Source organism: Callithrix jacchus, chromosome 21, assembly GCF_049354715.1.
Source record: "Callithrix jacchus isolate 240 chromosome 21, calJac240_pri, whole genome shotgun sequence".
NCBI classification, from domain to species: domain Eukaryota; kingdom Metazoa; phylum Chordata; class Mammalia; order Primates; family Cebidae; genus Callithrix; species Callithrix jacchus.
In genome coordinates this window covers 1,242,444-1,263,012 of record NC_133522.1, presented here as the reverse complement: position 1 = coordinate 1,263,012, position 20,569 = coordinate 1,242,444, and the positions used below count along the sequence as shown (strand labels likewise).

Below are 20,569 nucleotides of genomic sequence, written 5' to 3'. Positions count from 1 at the left end.
ATTTACGTAGTAAGTGGTATTAGTCATTTGAAATGCCGTATATTATACCATTCCTATAAAGCTACAGGGCCCAGCTAGTTTGTTTTAAAACTGTCACGTATCACAGAAGTGTCTGCCTTAATCATTCCCACACTAGAGCTCTTTGAGTAGTGCAAAATGGTGCGTCCATACTGCAGCCATAAAAAGCATATTACCTAGAAATAAAAAATGATCCATTCTTCCCAACAACCACCCCAATCACAGGAAAGACGTTTGTTTTCAGTTGGAACAAACCTCTGTTTCCTCCTCGTTTCCCATCATGTGTGTCTCTCTCCTGTTCCTTAAGGAATGATAGATGTAAACCATCTTTTCTTGAGCTTCATCCTTTGGGGGAAAAAATGCATGAGGCCATCACTGAGGGTGTCAGTACTAGGGAGCTTTTCCAATAGGTCAACACCAAGAAAAGTCTTAAAAGCCTTGGTGCTCAAGGGAGGTGTACTGAATACTGGGAAGAACCCTTTTGGCAAAACGTGGTGGGTGGGTGCATCCACACAACGTCTATGCTTCATTAGTCACCACAGGTTACCATTTGTATGTGGCAATTAATGGGCATTCTAAGTTGTTAAAACAGCTGCAGTGCTACCTGGAAGAGCATCTTCAGGATTTAATGAAAAAGCAATGATTTATGTATCAACTTATCAATGAAACGCTCAGTTTCTTTTTAATCATACCTGCGCTCTCTTTTTTCAATCAAAAAAATCTGACATTCCTAGGTATAAACTGACAATTTATGAACATCATGAAGGCATTAACTCCTGAGAAATACCAGCTGTGTGATCTATAAAAGCTCCATTTCAATTACAGTACCCTTCCCTCCCAAATGGTCCCTACCTCCCTTCACTCCCCCTCTTACACAGGGCAGTGTATCGTCTCTTCCAGAGCCTTTAGTCATTCTTGGTCACCTCTTAACATTCTTGGTTAAGGGCAAAAAAATCTTAGCCTAGTGTAGTGTCTCAAATTGGTTATCAGAATCACTTAAAAAAAACAGGAATGTAGGAACGTATACTTTTGAGGGGTGTGTGTGTGTGTGTGTGTGTGTGTGTGTGTGTGTGTGTGTGTAAATTCCAAGTCTGGCCCTGATGGCGGGAACAATCTGGTTATAGGGAAAAGCTGAGTGCCCCCTCACCCCCTTGATCATTCATGGGTTACCTCCTCAGACAGCGGATGAGGAGGAATGGGGTGAAGCTATACGGTATGCGATTGTTCCAAGGTCCTTAGGACTGTGTGGGGAGCTCTATGAAAACACAAATGCAAAGGTTCCAAGACCAGATGAAGTCCAGGAATTTTTCATTTTAAAAAGCTTTCCAATTGACTCTATGATCAGTTAGCCAGTTTGGGGAATCGCCGGGCTAGGTAGTAAAGTTACAGAACATAGACTTTGTTCTCCATAATTTACAGGACAGCGTTTAAGGGGACGCAATTTCCACAAAACCACAGAGAAAGACAGATGTGCACAATGTGGAGGACTGAGGCTGGGAAACTCAGGAGTGAGGTCTTTGGCTGTCCGAGCAAGAACAATAAGGCCTGAAGTAGGATGGGAAGCAAAGACCAGACATTAATCACCACATAAAGGGAATGAAGGAAGATTCTTTGGGGATGAGGGCAGGAAAATATGGAACTGGAACTGTGAGATCTGGTCATCATCTGACCTGAAGAAAAGGCATTAAACTGAATGCAGCTGGGTTCCTAAAAGGAGGAGGGCAGAGACCAGTGGTTAGTTTGATAACCTGAGGCCTCTGATGAAAAATACCCTGAAAAGAAAGGCAACCTCCTCCCCTTGGATACTCACAGATTGATCCTGATCTGGAAGAACTGTGAGGACAATGTGGTCTTTAAACTGCAGTCTCACGACACTGTCCAGCCTCGGTAACTTTCCACCTAGAACCCAAAGAGAGAGAGCCGGCCTTCAGGAAAGGAAACAGGCAGATTCAAACTTGCTTACAGACGCAATCACACAGGGAGCACTTTTATTAACAATTTACAGCTAAATCCAGACATGGCGTACTCTCCAGCTGAAGAATTTGCTCACCCCAACACTGTACTGACGGTATAGTTCACACCGGCATGGAGCTCATTCTTACAGTGAAGACAGACATAGAATCAGGTAAATAATAATGTAAGTTTGTAAGTACAATAAATAGGTAACAGTAACACCATCGAAGCACAGTAGCTAACGCATCCCGTAAGACTGTGCTGCCTTCTGCACACAACACTCACTCCAGTTTCCATCCTCGACAAGCTTCTTGCTCAACATGTGGCTCTGGAAGGACTACCTGAGACCAAGACTGCTCTACTCCACCGACAGCTAGGTGTGCGACCTGCTCACGGACAGCTAGGTGTGCGACCTGCTCCACCGACAGCTAGGTGTGCGACCTGCTCCACCGACAGCTAGGTGTGCGACCTGCTCACCGACAGCTAGGTGTGCGACCTGCTCCACCGACAGCTAGGTGTGCGACCTGCTCCACCGACAGCCAGGTGTGCGACCTGCTCCACCGACAGCCAGGTGTGCGACCTGCTCCACCGACAGCCAGGTGTGCGACCTGCTCCACCGACAGCCAGGTGTGCGACCTGCTCACCGACAGCCAGGTGTGCGACCTGCTCACCGACAGCCAGGTGTGCGACCTCCACTGACAGCTCGGTGTGCGACCTGCTCACCGACAGCTAGGTGTGCGACCTGCTCACCGACAGCTAGGTGTGCCACCTGCTCCACCTCCACCGACAGCTAGGTGTGCGACCTGCTCACCGACAGCTAGGTGTGCGACCTGCTCACCGACAGCTAGGTGTGCGACCTGCTCCACTGACAGCTAGGTGTGCGACCTGCTCACCAACAGGTGTGCGACCTGCTCCACCGACAGCTAGGTGTGCGACCCTGGTAAATTATTCAGTCTATGTAGGTCAAGCATGGTATCTTATAAAATCCATCTAATAAAGTCCACAGAGCATAATCTTTTTTTCCAAACTGGATTTACCCTGGTGGAACAGCAGCCACTAAAAACAGACTAGCTTTGCAGGGTCATCTGCATGGGGAAAGAGTCACTTTATTGAATATAATAGCTAAGATAAGGATAACCCGGAAGTAGTGTGGGCTGTAAGCTGGTGTTCAAGCAAACCGTTCTGCTAAAGATTCAACAGTGTACTTTAAAACGTTTGCTATTTTGAATAGATGCAATCAAAAACAAATTCTCAGCTTCCTCCAAAGACTATAATAAAAGTGAACATACAATCAGTGTTGGAAGGGACCTTACAGATGATCTATCTCAGTGGTTCTCACTTGGTCATGATAAAGAATTTTATAAAAATTAGTAAGAAATATTCCTTTCAGCCAGGCGTGGTGGCTCACACCTGTAATCCCAGCACTTTGGGAGGCCAAGGCGGGTGGATCATGAGGTCTAGAGATCAAGACAATCCTGGCCAACTTGGTGAAACCCCATCTCTACTACAAAATACAAAAAATTAGCTGGGTGCGGTGGCGCATGCCTGTAATCCCAGCTACTCAGGAGCCTGAGGCAGGAGAATTGCTTGAACCCGGGAGGCAGAGGTTGCGGTGAGCCGAGATTGCGCCACTGCACTCCATCCTGGCGCCTGGCGACGGAACAAGACTCTGTCTCAAAAAAAGAAAAGAAATATTCCTTTCACTCAACCCTGAGAACCAACAGCAGCCAAAAAGCCGGTCTGGCAGTCACAGCTAGGTCTTGGTGCTGTCCTGGTAAACAGAGGCAATCCACAGAATACTAACATCAGAAATCACTCTGTGACCATGATAGGTCAAGACCGAACACCACCACTCCATACATACGCATGTCTGAACTCAGGCAAGGCAAGAACATATTCCAAATCACAACACTGACCAAGCATCCCTAGTCTGGCTAATGAATGGCTGCTTCTGCTTTACCACTGATAACTTCAGCCTCAGACCCTGCTCCTGCCTACCACATAACGTTCAGGAGACTTCATCATAGAATCCTTCCATTTCCCGACATCAATCCAGAGCAAAGCCCTGCTTCCGTGAACCAAAACCACCCAACTCACACCTACTGAGATGCGCTGCGGTCCCCAATGGTGTGTGGTCTTCCCACTGCAACAAGTCAACACATCCAACTTTTGTCTGAATTCAGGAGTACATTCTTGGTGATCTTTGCTATAGGACATTGACATATCCATCTGGAAGTCATCAATAACACCCAGAAGTATGTTTTAACATTTGCAGCCTAAACCTAATTTGTCATCAATTAGGCACCTGTGACTTGGAGAAGGTCGATGATAATCTTGGCCGTTTCTTGAATCTCACTGGCTGATGGTAACCATTTTACCCACGCTATGATTGGGATGTTTGTCCAAATCTCATGTTCGCATTTGATCCCCCCAGTGTGGGGGTGCAGCCTAAGGGGAGGTGTTTGGGTCACATTGCAGGAAGCAGACCCCTCATGAAGAGGTAAGTTCCCTGGGGTCGGGGTCAGTTAGTGAATTCTTGCTCCACCAGTTCCCACGAGAGCTGGGGTTAAAAAGAGCCTGGTATTCTCCTTGCTCTTGCTTCCTCTCTCACCACGTGTTGGGGAAATGCCGGCTCCATTTCCCCCTCAACTGTGAGTAGCCTGAGGTTTTCTCCAAACGCAGATGCCAGTACCATGCTTCTTGTACAGCCCGCAGAACCATGAACTAAATAAACTTCTAGGTAAATTACTCAGCCTCCGGTATTCCTTCAAGCAACACAAACGCCCATCCCTGACTTAATTCCAACAAGGTTATTTTGATGTTCAAATTTTTAAAACTTCCTGAAGACTATGAATACCACAGTACCTACAAACATAGGCTTTTCTCACCCAAAAGACAAAACCAACATGCTGGAATACAAGTTCTCTGCAAATGACTTCTAAGAGGCAGGGTGCTAAAGGATGAGGGCAGCACATCTCGCCCGGCCATATATACTAAGGATGGATAGGTTCACATTAACACTAAAGCATCTGTTCAAAGACAAGCCTACCTAGAAAAACCTCAAACACCCCACGTTAGCCTCTAACCACCCATAAGAAAGCAGCAAGCTCCACCTGGTGTTGACAACTCCGCTCCACCTCCCGCAGAGTAAGGGGGCAGTCTGTGCATAATGAAATCCTTCTTCATGTCTGAGGAAAGCAGTTCTTTGGTGCCCTCCAGCCGGTCTGCAAGCATCCTCAGGAAGCCACTTAATCGTCTTGTTGCAACAGCTGTGGATTCCACCTGCTGGAAACACAGAAGTGAGTCCTGGCCCAGATGCCAGCAGAACTCACTGCCCAGCTCAGTCTCCACAGTAGACCGCAAAACTGCCAACCACCTGGCATAGACATTAATCCATGTCACTCCAAAGGGGAAGGGACAACCTGAGTCCCTAAGAATATCTCATCATTTCCTTATAAACACTGTTCATTCTAAGCTGCCTATTGTTTGCAAAAAATTTTCAGAATTCTGCCTAGAAATAGAGATCCTTGGAAATTTGGTACAGCCTGAGCTCTGCCTTTTGGGAAACAAGTCACTGTCCTAAGATGAATGCTTGACAGAGAAAGCAGCCTTTGCTCGACTCAGCACTAACCCACTCATCTCAAAACTAATCAAATAGCATTCCCATTTCAAAATGTAATGAAAGAACAGGAAAGCCAACAAATACACCGAGGCCAGGATCTCCAGTATGGTGCGTCTCTCTTAACTAGTAATCTTACGTGTGCTAAATCTACAGTTCTCCTGGCTGTACTGCCTGCTACTGCCACTGTGAAATACGGAGCTACCCACACAGCATCTCAGCTCTTTGGATCACACGGGACTCCATGCATTCTCCAAGTCACGCAGCTCGGCAGTGCAGCAAAGGAGACAAGTCTGGCTCATGTGGGAAGAAGTCTCCCGGGGTCCTTAAGGTAGGACATCAGCTGGCCTGGGCTGCCGCTACCATCCTTCATTCCCACCTGTCTTTACTCCTTACCAGGAGCAGCTGCCGGGGTATGCCGGCCCGTAACTCCACGTCTTCCTCTGCGGTGTCGAACACAAGCCCTGAGATGGTATCCAACAGGAAGTCTCCCCATGAACTAGGATATGCACCAAGTGGAAAAAAAAGGCCAAACAGTGAACATATACGAAACATACATAAAATACTTATTACGAATCAAGCCAAGAGCTACAAATTGGATTTCAGCTTCCCTGTCCAGGCATTTTTGAGTTCCATTAATTGGACATTACTCAGCATGGAAATCTAAGACCCTGCTTCCTCCCTCCCCATTCCAGACACTCACCTGCAAAGCAGGAAGCTAGGCTTCAATACCGATTTCTCTTAAAAGTTCTCAGAAAAATAATCATAGACTTCATAAAACAGCAAGTTCAATGGACCCAATTTTTAACAACAGTGTCTATGAGGGGAGATTTGTAGGAAATTTACACAGTCATTATAGGACCGAAAACCAAATGTTATATGCAATAAATGCAACAGAAATTTAGGGGAACAGCAAGATCTCTGGACTGTGTAATTATTTGAACACTTGTACGTTACATTTTCCTTGTCACAAGAAGGGATGCTACTCCTGAATATCTACCATCAATAATTCCAAAAAAATTATTTCTAGCAATGGTTTTACCAGGGGATAGAAGCCAGTGACTAAAAATAACATCTAGGGACAAGCATCCCTATTCAATTACCGTTACTTCCTCTGGGGTATCTGGAATTGGCTCATTCCTAAGTGTGTGCCGGTAGAAGAAACACTCTCTGTGGGGATGCTCTCTTTAAACATTTCCTAGCTATTTAAAATTTTCCTGTGTCACCAGCAGATTTAGGGAATAGGAGGGAGCAAACACCAGTTTGCCAGCTAGTGGAAAATGGAAATTCACAGAATGACTTTTACTTCTCACTCAGTAAGCAAAATTAACACTGCTACGCTTCCCTCCCAGAAAAGTTGCAAAGGAGGACAAAAGCCACATGAGACACTTTTCCCAAGACATCTACTAGCTGGTGGCCTCACTGCTTTGTGACTTAATCCAACCCTGCATCTTTTATTGAATCTCAACCTGGAGGGCACATGCAGATCTCTCAGCAGCATAAAATATGTGCTTCCTCTGCAGGGTTATGTGGGTGGAAGTCATACAGCAACAGCTCATGGAGGAATTGAGTAGAAGTTAAATAGTGCTCTTCTGGCCGGGCACGGTGGCTCACACCTGTAATCCCAGCACTTTGGGAGGCCAAGGCGGGTAGATCACGAGGTCAGGAGTTCAAGACCAGCCTGGTCAAGATGGTGAAATCTGTCTCTACTAAAAAGATAAAAATTAGCCAGGTGTGGTGGCACATGCTTATAATTCCAGCTACTCAGGAGGCTGAACCAAAGAACTGCTTAAACCTGGGAGGTGGACGTTGCAGTGAACTGAAATCATGCCACTGCATTCCAGCCTGGGTGGCAGAGCAAAACTCCATCTCACAAAAAAATAAAAATAAAAAAAATGCTCTTCTAAGAGTCAGAATAGATACTGGGACTTCCCAAAATTTAGGAATATCCCCAAGGGTTCACTTCCGTAAAACAACCAAATGGACAACACACAGCAGACCCTGAACCCTGACAGGTTTTAGGAGAGGCCCCAAATCTTCCCCTTTCTATGGTACCTGAAGGATCACCAGGCTCAAAGCACAGCATCATTTCTGGGGAGCAATGATCCTCAAGTCATATCCCCCCATTCTAGCTCCAGCGTCACTGACCAAGACACAGGTCAAAATCCAGCCTAGACACATTGATCATGGTGATAACCCACAGCCCTAGGCAGGAAACGTCTATATTTAGAAAGCTCTTCCCAGCCCCAGCTGAATGGAGAAGAAATGGATAGGCCCCAGGGGCAGCCAGCCAGTCCTTCACTCTTAGGATTGGGAAACAGTGAGTCAGGTCCTTAGTGGAAGCTAAAACTAATAGGGTCAGCAAGACAGAGAGAGGTCAGAGCAGTCACTGGTGACGGATGGCTCAGTGTTAACGGTAAACAGAAGCTAAAGAAGGAGGAGGGAGCAAAACACCAGTCACTAGAAAACCAGTTGATGGCAGTAAGAGAAATGGAAAAGAGAATGACGGAGAGGGAACGGCTGAGAAACATTAACGACAGGACCCCAGCAGATGCACGGATGTTCACAGGGCCAAGCTATCTGGTCCAGAGCTGCTCTGAATCCAGAATGGACTTCTGATTCCAGCCTCTCTGTAGCCTGGCAATTCCACAGTTTCTAGGACTCACGCCCACCAGTGACCTTGCTCTCCTTGTGCTGGCTTTGGTGACTGTCTGTCCCTTAAGATGCAAGGAATCTACCTAGCCACAGTGATGAGGGTATTAATGGAACCCTAATACAAGCCTGGGTCTTTTACTTGTGGGCAAAGATAGCACCAAACTCGGGCCAGGCCTCGGCTAGTTCTTCCAGTAAGTCTTTTAAACATAGAGGTGAAATTCACACTGAAAAGTCCGATAAAGAAAGGGAAATATGCTTACTAACTTATTCTGCAAGTTCTGGCCTTGAAGGTAGGAGGGGACTTGCTGTCCCTTGGACCTAGAATGTCCTCTCCTCCTCGGATCTGCTGACCCACCCCTACTTACTCACCCTTTATTAAGACTCACTCAGCATTGGTGTTAAGTCACTTCTGAAGCCTTCTCTACTGCTCCTACTTAGCTAAATACATTCCTCTCTGCTCCAAGTCTTCTCCGCAAACCTACCATAGAATGTATCACACTCTCTCTTCTCCCACAACCACTTCCAAAGTATAAGCTCTCTCAAAGCCGCTTCAATTCAATCCTGGAATTCCCAGCAACAAACACAATGTCTAGTACATATCTGCCTAACGCAAGAGCTCATGACTAGTATTGATTTTTCCTGAGACAGTGTCTCACTCTGTCGCTGAGGCTGGAGTGCAGTGGCATGATCTTGGTTCAGTGCAACCTCCACCTCCTATATTCAAGCAATTCTTTTGCCTCAACCTTCCAAGTGGCTGGGATTATAGACGCACACCACCACTTCTGGCTGATTTTTTGTATTTTTTTAGTAGAGATGAGGGTTCACCACATTGGCCAGGCTGGTCTCAAACTTCTGACCTCAGGCAATCCGCCCACCTTGGCCTCCCAAAATGCTAGGATGACACAGGTGAGCCACCACGCGTGACATGACTAGTGTTTTTAAATATGATTTGGACCAGCAAGGCTGCTGCTTTTGGGAAGCACTGCCACTCAGTGAGGATGCGCTAGCTGAAATGAAACATGAAGTGCTGTCAGAACATGCATTTCAGTCCCGCTGTTCCAGACTGCCTGGCCTACTTTAATTTCGTGGACTGTAAAAAGAGAAACCCTTAAAAGAGACCAAGAGATTTCAACGGGCAGAGTTTCTGTTGGAATGAAAATGTTGGAAATGGACAGTGGTGATGGCTGCACAAGTGTGACTGTAATTAATGTCAAACTATGCTTTAAAATGTTTAAAAACAGCGTGTTTTATGTCATATATATTTTATCATATTTAAACAAGAGGGAGTCCGACCGCAGCCTGGCATCACTGACACACTGACACACCCACAGCTAGACTCTGTTTCCAAACTATAGGACTCTCTATTTGGTCAATGCCTCATGTCCTACATAGAGTCAGGTTCATGATGTCCCCAGAAGCAAGTCTGGAGGGGCCGGTCACACTCATGGGACATCAAAGGAATGTGGAAGTCAGCAAAGGACACAGAAACCCTGGGGTAGTTCCCTCCTGTCCCTCCTGAACATCTCAGAGCTGCCCTCGCACACGCAGCCGGGAAGCAGTGTTTACTTGTTCTGGTAGGTGCTGATGGTCACGTGAGTCGAGTGGGCCAGCCCCGCAGGAGTGTCCGCCTGATGAATGGTTCCTCTGGGGAAGTACAACAAATCGCCTGGCTAAAGAAAGGAACAGGAAAGGGGAGAGAAGTTAGTAAGAAGTATTCCTTGTCAGTCCTCTTTATTTCAAGGAGATAAATATGGACTCTGCATCTCAGTTGTCCATTCTAGAAACTGCCATCTAGTCTGTATGCTGGGCTCAGGCGTCTGTGTCCGTGAGCCTGTCACTGTGAACCACAATCCACGCGAGGCTCAGTGCCTGAAGTCACTTTTTTTTTCATTCTCAAGCTGAGACCAGACTCACCTGAGACTACCCCAGCCTGACGCAGGGATCACCGAAGGTGACATCCTGTGTCTGGGAAGCCTGCTTCCTCCCTCTTGCATGCTTCAGTGGTTAACAGTAGGAGCTTTAACCTAGAGTCACAAAGACACTGCCACTTACTGGCTGCTGATCTGGCAACTTACTTACCTGCCCAAAGCCTCAGTTTCTTTACATGTAAAAATGAAGGTAATAGCCCCAAACCTCACAGGATTATTCTGAGGATTAGAGATGCTGCTTCCAAAACTCTTAGGGCAATGATGGGCACGTGACTGGACTGTGTCATTTTACCTGCCAGTCCCCCACCTCCTGATAATTTCCGAGTACTTCTAGGGAGGGTCTGTATCTTACCCATCTTGCCTTCCCCAGAACCTACCCTAGCAAAGCACCTAGCGCTCAACACCGGCTCAATGAATGTTGGGATGAATGGGTGAAAAACTATACAATCCTTATTTGAACTGAAAAATCAGATGTAATGAAAGATCCATCATTTTCTCGGGCAGCTGAATCGCCTCTACCCTATTCCAAGTGACTGAACTAAAACATTCTCCCTAAATTACTCCTGCCCGGAGCTACCTTCTTCGTAATCCCACTCAAGCCAAAACATTCCGTATAGCAGCTACCCACAGAGAAAAGAGGGAATCTTGAGGGTAGCTCATCTTCTCTCTGCAACTACAAGCAGCAGTCTAGTGCAACGTTTAAGACCATGAGCCCTGGAGAAAGAGCTCAAGAAACACTGACTTTAAAAAAGTGTTTAAGATTCTCCTCAAAGCAAGAATATATCATGATATATACTCTTAAGAGCTATCCTGGTTGCAAATTTCCCCTGAATGCCAGCAAACTGACAGTACTTCCAGTGAATGCTTCACTGATAATTATAACTATCATTACTGAGTGTGTCTGTGCCAGCCCGAGTGACACTCTCACATATACAGTCACACGTCACTTCACAATGGGACATCAAACTATACGTACAAATCTAGGTAGATGGCCTGTTCCCTAGATTACACGGTATAGCCTATTGCTCCCAGGCTCCAAACCTATACAGCACGTGCCTGCACTGAACAGACAACTGTAACAACATGGTGTTTATGTGCTTAAATACACCTCAGCAGGGACAAGTGAAAATACAGTATAAACAACAAAAAGTGGAACATCCACATAGGACTGGAATTCACTCCGGGTGAGTCCGTCAGATGGTAAACGAATGGGAAAGCCCAGGGCCCCTCTGTACATTTTTATACGACTAGTAGAGAAGTAGGTTTGTTTACACCAGCGTCACCATAAACACGTAAGAGTAACACTACAACGTTTTACAATGACCACGATATCGCTACGTGATAGGAATTTTTCAGTTTCATTACAACCTTATGGGAGAACTGTCACATCTACAGTCTGTTGTTGACTAAAATGTCAGTGGCACATGACTGTTTCCTTCATTTCATATGCACTTGCCCCACCATCCTGGCTGAAGAGGCAAATAAACATTCTCGCCTACAGCCTCCTGAAAGAACGCAGTACAGCCATCTAGTGAGACCCTTTGGACTCCTGACCTCCAGAGGCATCAGATAATGAGTTTATGTTGTTTTAAACCACTGAGTTTGTGGTCATTTGACAAGTAGCAACGGCAAAACGAAGACAGACATACAGATATTTTCTCTAAAGAATTTTATTGTAAAGGAGGCACCAAAATATTACGTTTCAACCCTCACAGCCTGCAAGGTAAATATCATGATCTCCATTTTAATAAAGAGGAAACTGGGACTTGGATGAATGACTTGATGCTAAGATATACAGCTAAGAAGTGACAGCAGCTGAATTCAAGCTCAGATCTGTCAGATCTCTGAGCCACAGAGTGGAGTTTCCATCACAGGGGTGATCTCATCCTGAGGGCCTGGGTCTGCAGATGACCTGCACAGGCTGCCACTGGTGTAAGATAAGGGTTCCAGGACCCCCACTGTCACTCTCCCATGCCCGCCCCCCCACCCTCCGCCACAGCCACGAAGTCTGTTTCATCTTTGGGCACTGACACAAGGTTTTGCTGAAGAGGCCCGCTGGGTACAAGCTCACATGCGCAACCCTGTACAACGTGGTCTTTCTCCTTCCAGGAGACTCAGTGTTCACTGAGTGTTTAATGGGTGTGACAACAGTATGAAGAGTCCACACCCTCTACACTTAAAGGCCACTGTGAAGCCTGACCTTCTCAGGCAGAGCAAGTAGCCAGCTCATCAGCCTGAGAAACTCAGCCCTGACCTCCAAGACCATAAATGGCTGTCTTTAAAGATAACCAACCATGAATCTCTATAAACATGGTGCAACAAAAGCAGAAGTTGGCAGACTCTGTGAAGAGCCAAATGTAAAAACAACACATATTTTGGTTTGTGGGCCACGTGATCTCTGTGGCAACCAGTCCGCTCAGCTGGCGTAGCGTCAACACAGTACTTTAAAGAATAGGTGTGGCTGTGTTCCAACAAACTACTACAAAAACAGGCAGCAGGCCAGGTTTTCTGGTCCATGGGCCATAGTTTCAGCCCACTGACTAGAAGTGTGAACCCAGTAAGGTTCCCTTTCCTGTTGTTTATTGATTTACGTCTCCTATAACACAGTCGCCTACCCTAAAAAGTGAGTTTGCTTCCCTTAGTTACTGGGAAGCAGGCAAGGATTTTAAAATTGAAAAACACACAAAGCATTGAATAAGAAACAGACCACTGGGGTCTATTGGAGGGAATAGGGGAGGGACAGCGGCGGGGTGCGGGGAGCTGCGGAGGGATAGCTTGGGGAGAAATGCCAAATGTGGGTGAAGGGGAGGAAGGCAGCAAAACACACTGCCATGTGTGTACCTATGCAACTATCTTGCATGTTCTGCACATGTACCCCAAAACCTAAAATGCAATTAAAAAAAAAAAAAAGAAACAGACTAATTATAACTTCGAGACATAAGAAAAACAGTAAGTATATGCAAATGTATCGGGTTGGTAGATTCTTTGGAATGGTTTAAAATAACTATTGTTTTATTGCTCAAGGAAATTAAGTTACATATTTTAAGAAAGAGTATAAAATTGAATTATGAAACTACTCCTATCCCTCTAAGGTTCTTTTCCTCAACAACCTCTCCTGCTGGGGACTGGCTACGTTCCCATCGAGGTTCACTGCTCAAAGACAGATTTGCTCAGCAGGAAGATGATCAAGTCACCTGAATCCCCAAAGAAGGGATCCTCAAGAGCTTTCCTGGTTACTGCTGTTCTGGTAACTGCATGCAGCAGGTGCAGAGAGAGTCTGCCATATAACCATAATAAAAATGAGTCACACTGGAATTTTAATAACTAAAAAACTAAGGGAACCATGGCTATGCTCTGCCTAAGCAACTTCCAGCCCTGTGCTGAGCACTGTCTTAGATGTGGAGAAGCTGCCCAAGGCCAGCGTTTCCATTTTTCCTCTAGAGTCAGTGGTTCACTGAATTCTCTTACTTCCGGTTGAACTTGAACTGTACATGAGGACAGGTTATTGGGAAGCAAACTTAATACTTCCTTAGCTCACTTCTCCAAGTGCAACCACCAAGACACCTTCAGAAATTGCATGCACTGGCTGATGGCAATGAGAGCCACCCTGCCCTGAGACCCAGGGACACATTCTTCCCATGGGGACCATCACACGAACTCTAAACCTTCAGCCTGAACTTGTCTTAGCAACAGAAAAAACTACAATGGCCACCACATACCTTCAGTGTAAACTCGTGCACCGGCCTGCCGATCCTTTCCTCAGCCTCCACGCTGTACTCTCGTGCCAGGGGGACAGTGGGGTGGTAGAGGCGCCAGTGTTTCTCTCCCTCCAGCTGCAGGATGAAAACCTAGAGATCCACAAGGCCCAGGAGCATCAGAGAGCTTCATGACAACTCACAAAGTGCTTCTGCAATAGTAGCCCTGTAAGGGCTTAGACGATGTTATAGGTGAACCTTGAACAATACAGGGTTTTTTTTTTTCTTTTTTAGGGACAGTCTCACTCTGCTGCCCAGGCTGGAATGCAGTGTCACAATTACAGCTCTCTGCAGCCTCTCAAACTCCTGGGCTCCAAAAATCCTCTTGCCCTAGCTTCCTGCATAGCTGGGAAGCTGGCACACACCACAGCACCCAGTTAATTTCTTTATCTTTTTTCTAGAGATGGGGTTTCACTTTGTTGCCCAGGCTGGTCTTGAACTCCTGGCTTTAAGCAATCCTCTCACCTCGGTCTCCCAAAGTGACTGCAGGCACAAGCCACTGGCCTAAGGACCTGGGGATGAACTGTGCAGGCTGCTTATATGCCGATTTTTTTATATAAATATACTGAAAAATTTGGGGGAGATTTGCAACAATTTGAAAAAGAAATGAAACATATCAAAAGAATTAAGAATGGTATAAATGCATCAAATATAGAAACATATGTAGATACTAGTCTATCATCTACTACCATAAAAGATACACACATTAGAAAAGGTTAAAATTTATCAAAACTTACCCATACAAATACTTCCAGACAATACATGGCACCACTTGCAGTCAAGAAATGTAAACAAACTTAAAGAAGCAATATGGAATAGCTACATAAAATTAACTTGAGTACACATTGCACTACTGTAGTAATTTTGTGCTACCTCCTATCGCTATTGCCATGAACTCAAGTGTGATGCTAATTATCTCCACGCGAGCAGTTCCTCTCTCCAGCGCGCCGTGTATCACAGTAAAAAGTGATCGCTCACAGTTCTTGTATCGTTTTCATCATGTTTAGTGCAACACCTTAAACCTTGAACAACACCAAGGGACCCACATGAAGCACCACCACTGCTACTGCAAGTCCTCCTGAGAAGCAGAAAAAGGTCGTAACATTACAAGAAAAAGTTGCATTGCTTGATGTGTCCTGCAGATTGCGGCCTGCAGCTGTGGCTGCCCACCATTTCAGATGGATTTAGCTTGAAACAAATGATCGAAACTTACAGTGTTGACACAGTACAGTACTATATTTTCTCTAATTTTCTTAATAACTTTTCTCCAGATTACTTTACTGAAGAATGAAGTATATTACACATATACACAATAGGTGTGAACCAATTTATGCTCTCGGTAAGGTATCTAGCCAACAGTAGCCTACTAGTAGTTAAGTTTTGGGGGAGTCAAAAGTTACAAGCAGATTTCTGACTGGACAAGGTGTTGGCACCACTACCCCCAAACTGCTCAAGGGTCAACTGTACAAGTTTCGGATAAAAAATAAAAATGAAAAATGAAAAATGCATGTCATTCAACACTTAAATGAAAGTTGCCACTACCGGATTTTATTTTTAAAAACAGGGAATCATGAATCCTGACACTGGATATTCATTCTTTTCACTTTCTTAGAGCCTCGCTGAGTTCTTTTATCCCACCATCTCATTCCTTTAAATCTTCTGTCAGACAGCTGAAAGCCCATCATCTCCGATGGAAAAGGCAAGCTTCAGGTATTACCGAATGTCTAAATCCTGAATGTTGAAAGGGCCTGGGCAGGTAGGAAAACTTCAAGTTTTTTATTCTTTATTCAGTCAAAGTTATTTTAATATTCTATTAAAAAACATTAAAACTAACATTTTGGGGAAATGTATTGATGTCAAATTGCTACCAAAGTAGCAAAAGTGGACTTTTTACTAACAACTCTGTTTACACCTTCTATTAGTAGAAAAATAAAACAACTAAGCCAAAGAGCTACATTTTTTTGGAAGCCACATCAGCCTGAAATCGATACTTGCCAAGATGCTTAAATGAAACCAGGACCCTCATTCAAGCTGCCCCAAGATTTTCACAAATGGAAAATATATACATAATTTTGGCAGCTACTGAAAAAGAACAAAATGAAAGCAGATGTAAGGATTACTTGTGACCTCACCTTATTAAGACCATACTTTGTTAAATTAAAGGAAAAGCCAATCACACTTTTCTGTAGATAAATTCAATAAATGCTTGTTTCAAAGGAATGTATGGCTGTTTAAATTAGTTAAGGGTGGAAACAATCTCTCCCTTTGAGACAAAGTGGGAAACCAGTTTAGTGGGATTTACTTTGGATTTACCTCTGTACAGTATCTGGAGATACGGATTTCATTTAGATGAAAGAACAAAGACAGATCTAAGAGCCTTAGAGAATAATGTGAACTCACCCTGACAACTATCCAAAACCGGGCCAAGCAACTCATTCTTCCCAATACGGGGCAATTTTCTCCCTCTCTTACCTCAACATCATCATAATGGGGTGGGAGGCCCTGAGATCCTGCAGGAGTTATGTACACATTCGAGCCAACCAAGGAGCCAAAGTAACACTCCAGCTTCTCCTGGATCCTCCAAAGCTCATCCTTTACAGAAAAGGAAAACAGAAAGGGGGGAAGTGAAAAATGTATTAGAAATAAGAGCATGTTCTTATTACTTAGGAAGTCTTTACTGCACAAGTATTATATGCCAGATACTGGGAATTAAGCAATGATAGAGCCAATACCCGTGACCTCAAAAATCTTCCATTCCAGTGCAGAAACACCATATAACAGATGTAAGCAGATAAAGGGGAGACTGACAAGGCAGGCAACTGGGAGGATTTTAAGCCGGGAAGGATACAATCCAATTTACATTTTTGAAAGCTCACCCTGGCTACTGTATGAAGAATGCACTGTAGAAGAGTGGAGGTCAGAGATACTAGTGAGGAAGCTTCTCAGGCAGCAGCTCCAGTGAGAGGTGACCGGGGTGGCAGGAAAGGCGTGGAGAGAAGTACAAGAGTGGGACGCACTCTGCAGTGGCACAGACAGGACTTGCTGATGGACTCAATGTAAAGGACAGGAGTGAAAAAATAATCCTGGTTTTGGACTTGGACAATCAGTTCCCCTTTCCACTTAATGAGACCTGAACGACTTGATAAAAAAACAAGTTTTCAGGACAAAAAATTTTCATATTAGGAATGTTAAGTTTGCGGTGCTGAGACCATCCCAAGTGGAAATGTCTTTAAGTCAGTCAGAAGTTCTGGCAGGAACTAAGGACTGAAGATTTACACTTGGGAATTGCCTACACAAAATGGATATTTAAAGAAATGGGAACACAAATGGTAACACAGGAACAAGCTACAGACAGAGAAGGAATAACAGGCTGGGTAATGTTCCCTCTCTCCACTAGTCAACTCTTCAAAGCAGACATCAGACTGAGGGGCCTCGCAATGGGCCATATATTCCCATGAGAGAGAAAGAAGCCTGAGTCTACCAAGACCGATGAGAAAGGGGAGGGGGCAATTAGGCCATGTAGACATTAGCACTTTCTATGTGCCAGGCACTGTCTCCAAGTGCTCTACACGTACTAATTATGCAACCCTCACAATAACCCTGCCTCATAAAGAGGGTACTATCATTACTTTCACTTTAAAGTGGGTACTATCATGATCTACAGTTTACAGATGAGGAATCTGAGGCATGAGAACATGCAGCTAGTAAAAGATGGAGTCAGGATTCAAATCCAGGCAGCGTGGCTCCAGAGTCCACACTTTTCAGATAATTTAAGAAAAGAAAAATTACAAAGGACACCAAAGAGACTGGAGTTTTAAACATATGAAGGTATAGTGCCTGACACACATACTATACTACAACATATTTAAATATTGGCTGAGCAAAGCAATGACCACACTTGGGAGTCCCTTCTACCACAGGAGTGAAAAAGGATCCACTGTATTAAAACTATCAAGTAAGAAAGAACTGGGAAGAACTGGGTCAACAAGAAGAAATACTTTTTAAGACAAGGTCTTGTTCTGCCAGCCAGGCGGAAGTGCAGTGGTGTGATCACAATCCCAGCTCATTGCAGCCTTGACCTCCCAAGCTTAAATGATTCTCCCACCTCAGCCTCCCAAGTAGCTGGGACTGCAGCTGCATGTCACCATGCCCAGGTATTTTCTTTTTGTATAGAGATGGGGGTCTCACTTTGTTTCCCAGGCAGGCCAACTCTTGGATTCAAGTGATCCTTCTGCTTTGTCCTCACAGAGTGCTGGGATTACAAGTGTGAGCCATGGACTTAGCCAAGGACATCTGCATACAGATCACTGGGCTTCTGTTTTCAGATCTCAGAGCTTCTACTTAACACAGAAAAAATATTTAATGTTATCTGAATAGCTCCAGAGAGTTAACAGAGCTCCAAAGGAGCCTAATTTTTTTCAGGGAAAGGCCAGCAGGAGCTGGTTCTGTAATTATTTTTCCACAGTAACTGGAACCACTGGAAAACCAGGGCCTCTCTCTCTTTCATGGTATGAGAGGTCTTTCGGGACTGTGTAAATGATTTTGGGGTTCCCAACCCAACTATCTGTAACTAATGAATATGTCTCTTTTCTTCTTAAAGGTTATTGAAAATGCTACCAATGGCACAATTTTTCTATTTTACCTGGACCTTTAGCTTCTGAATCTGCCAGCTGTGGTGGACTAGAAAGCGATCTGGAGTCAAACCACCTCGGATCAAGTTATAATTACAAGCAAGGTGACCTCAGTTGTTTATTTTTAAGATAAGATATTACCACTCCCACTCAAACATTGTGGCGAACAGCATAAAACAACTTATCACAAAAGCTATTTAAATTGCAAAGCAATATACAAGCAATACTGCTTTACTAACATTGACTCAAGCACAAACAAGGCTGAAACCTGTCTTCTCCTTTACCACAAGACTCGGTATCTGGAGAAGCCAAGGAGGACCTGGAACAATGAAAGGGAGAAGGCGGAAGTCTCTCTCCGGATTGACTATGACCGCCTCTCTCCATTGACCTAAGGGAGAAGGTGGAAGTCTCTCTCCAGATTGGCTATGACCGCCTCTCTCCATTAATCTAAGGGAGAAGGCGGAAGTCTCTCTCCTGGTTGGCTATGACCTCCTTGACCGCCTCTCTCCATTGACCTACCCCTCAGAATCAAAACTCAAGGCCATGGTTAACACAGAAGCCCATGTATATGCCCAATGAAAGGCAGAAGCAAATATACAAAAAGCCCTACTAAATTTCAATTTTTACATCTTTCAAAGTATGGTAGGAAAAAGGCTTACATTTGGAGTCAGAAACCCTTATCAGCTTGGAATAGCTATGGAAAGGTCACATCTGTAAACTCCACTTTTTTCACATAGAAAATGGAGTCCACTGCTGGCCACCGTGGCTCACACCTGTAATCCTAGCACTTTAGGAGGCTGAGGCGAGCAGATCACAAAGTCAGGAGTTCAAGACCAGCCTGGCCAATATGGTGATACCCCGTCTCTACTAGAAAATTACAAAAATTAGCCGGGCATGGTAGCGTGTGCCTGTAGTCCCCGTTACTCAGGAGGCTGAGGCAGGAGAACTGCTTGAACCCAGGAGGCAGAGGTTGCAGTGAGCCAAGATCGTGCCACGGCACTGCAGCCTGAGCCACAGAGCAAGATTCTGTTGGTCTCAAAAAAAAAAGAAAAAGAAAACGGAGTCCACAAAAACTGCCCAATTTCAATTGCCGATTAGAAAGTTCAAAAGTTAAAATATATACAATTATTTGGTAAACTCTAGTCTGCTAAGCCAAATACAAATAATTGTGATAATTTATGTCACCAGAACTGTTAATATATAGATTACGCAAAGCAAATGAAAACAACTTATTATGCCTCCCTGGTTACCTCCTTACTCATTTTTAAACTAACTATACTAATAAGCTGTGCACAGTTTGAGACCCAGTGAACAAAGCGCTGCATTCACTCTAAGTCTCTTAACCTGGCCAGGGATAAAGTGCCTCTAGGCTTTCTCTATTCTGATGCTATTAGAGAAACACACGACACCAAACCTCCTCGTAATATGGTATTTAGAACTCAGACTCTAGTGTAGGAGGGTGAGCTCCTATGGCTTACAGGTCTCTCCAGTAATGGTGGTAGAGATTTGTTTTAAAAAAGGGCACATCCTAGTCTAGCCTGAGGGTTGAATTTGGGCTGAGAAAGCTCATCCTTCCTGCTTTAATAAACTCAGCCAGAGCCTAGTCAACAAGGCAAAAAGAAACAGGTTCTTTGACACTGGAATCCCAGACGAGGAATGTGCAGGGCTTAAGTGGACGAGCAGAGAGAAGCCCTGGGGGAGATGATTCTAAAGAGAAATGACAGCCACAATGGACCCCACACATATGCCAAATACCATCTCTCTGCTGGTCTACAACCAAATCAAATTCCCTGAATTCATTTATGTTTAGAGTTCTCAGGTTTCTAAAAACCACTCTTAAAAGTGCTACTTCTAGTCCAGGACTAATTGAGAGAGAAGGATTTTATCGATTGTGTCCATATTTTCTGAATTCAAATCCTAACTTGGTCTGACAAATGATTTGTAAATTCTTTTTAAGTTCCTAAGCCAAAAGGTAAGCATTTCAGGGACATTTCAACTTTGTTTGATTGC

At 44.6% G+C, this 20,569-nt stretch overlaps 1 protein-coding gene across 20 annotated transcripts in view; it reads right to left on the bottom strand.

Moving 5' to 3' along the window:
• The window catches only part of RIOX2 (ribosomal oxygenase 2), a 44,640-nt gene that overhangs the window by 17,455 nt on the left and 6,616 nt on the right, over window positions 1-20,569 (bottom strand). For 13 of the 20 annotated variants that reach the window (XM_054249099.2, XM_078358541.1, XM_078358540.1 and 10 more), the window contains 7 exons: window positions 16,401-16,520; window positions 13,893-14,021; window positions 9,812-9,915; window positions 5,987-6,089; window positions 5,085-5,256; window positions 1,829-1,917; window positions 274-363 (listed from right to left, as the gene is read on the bottom strand). In XM_054249099.2, the coding sequence (XP_054105074.1) occupies window positions 274-363; window positions 1,829-1,917; window positions 5,085-5,256; window positions 5,987-6,089; window positions 9,812-9,915; window positions 13,893-14,021; window positions 16,401-16,520 (807 nt within the window). The remainder of the gene's footprint in view (window positions 1-273; window positions 364-1,828; window positions 1,918-5,084; window positions 5,257-5,986; window positions 6,090-9,811; window positions 9,916-13,892; window positions 14,022-16,400; window positions 16,521-20,569) is intronic. The other 7 variants (XM_078358545.1, XM_078358546.1, XM_078358537.1 and 4 more) reach the window with 3 other exon arrangements.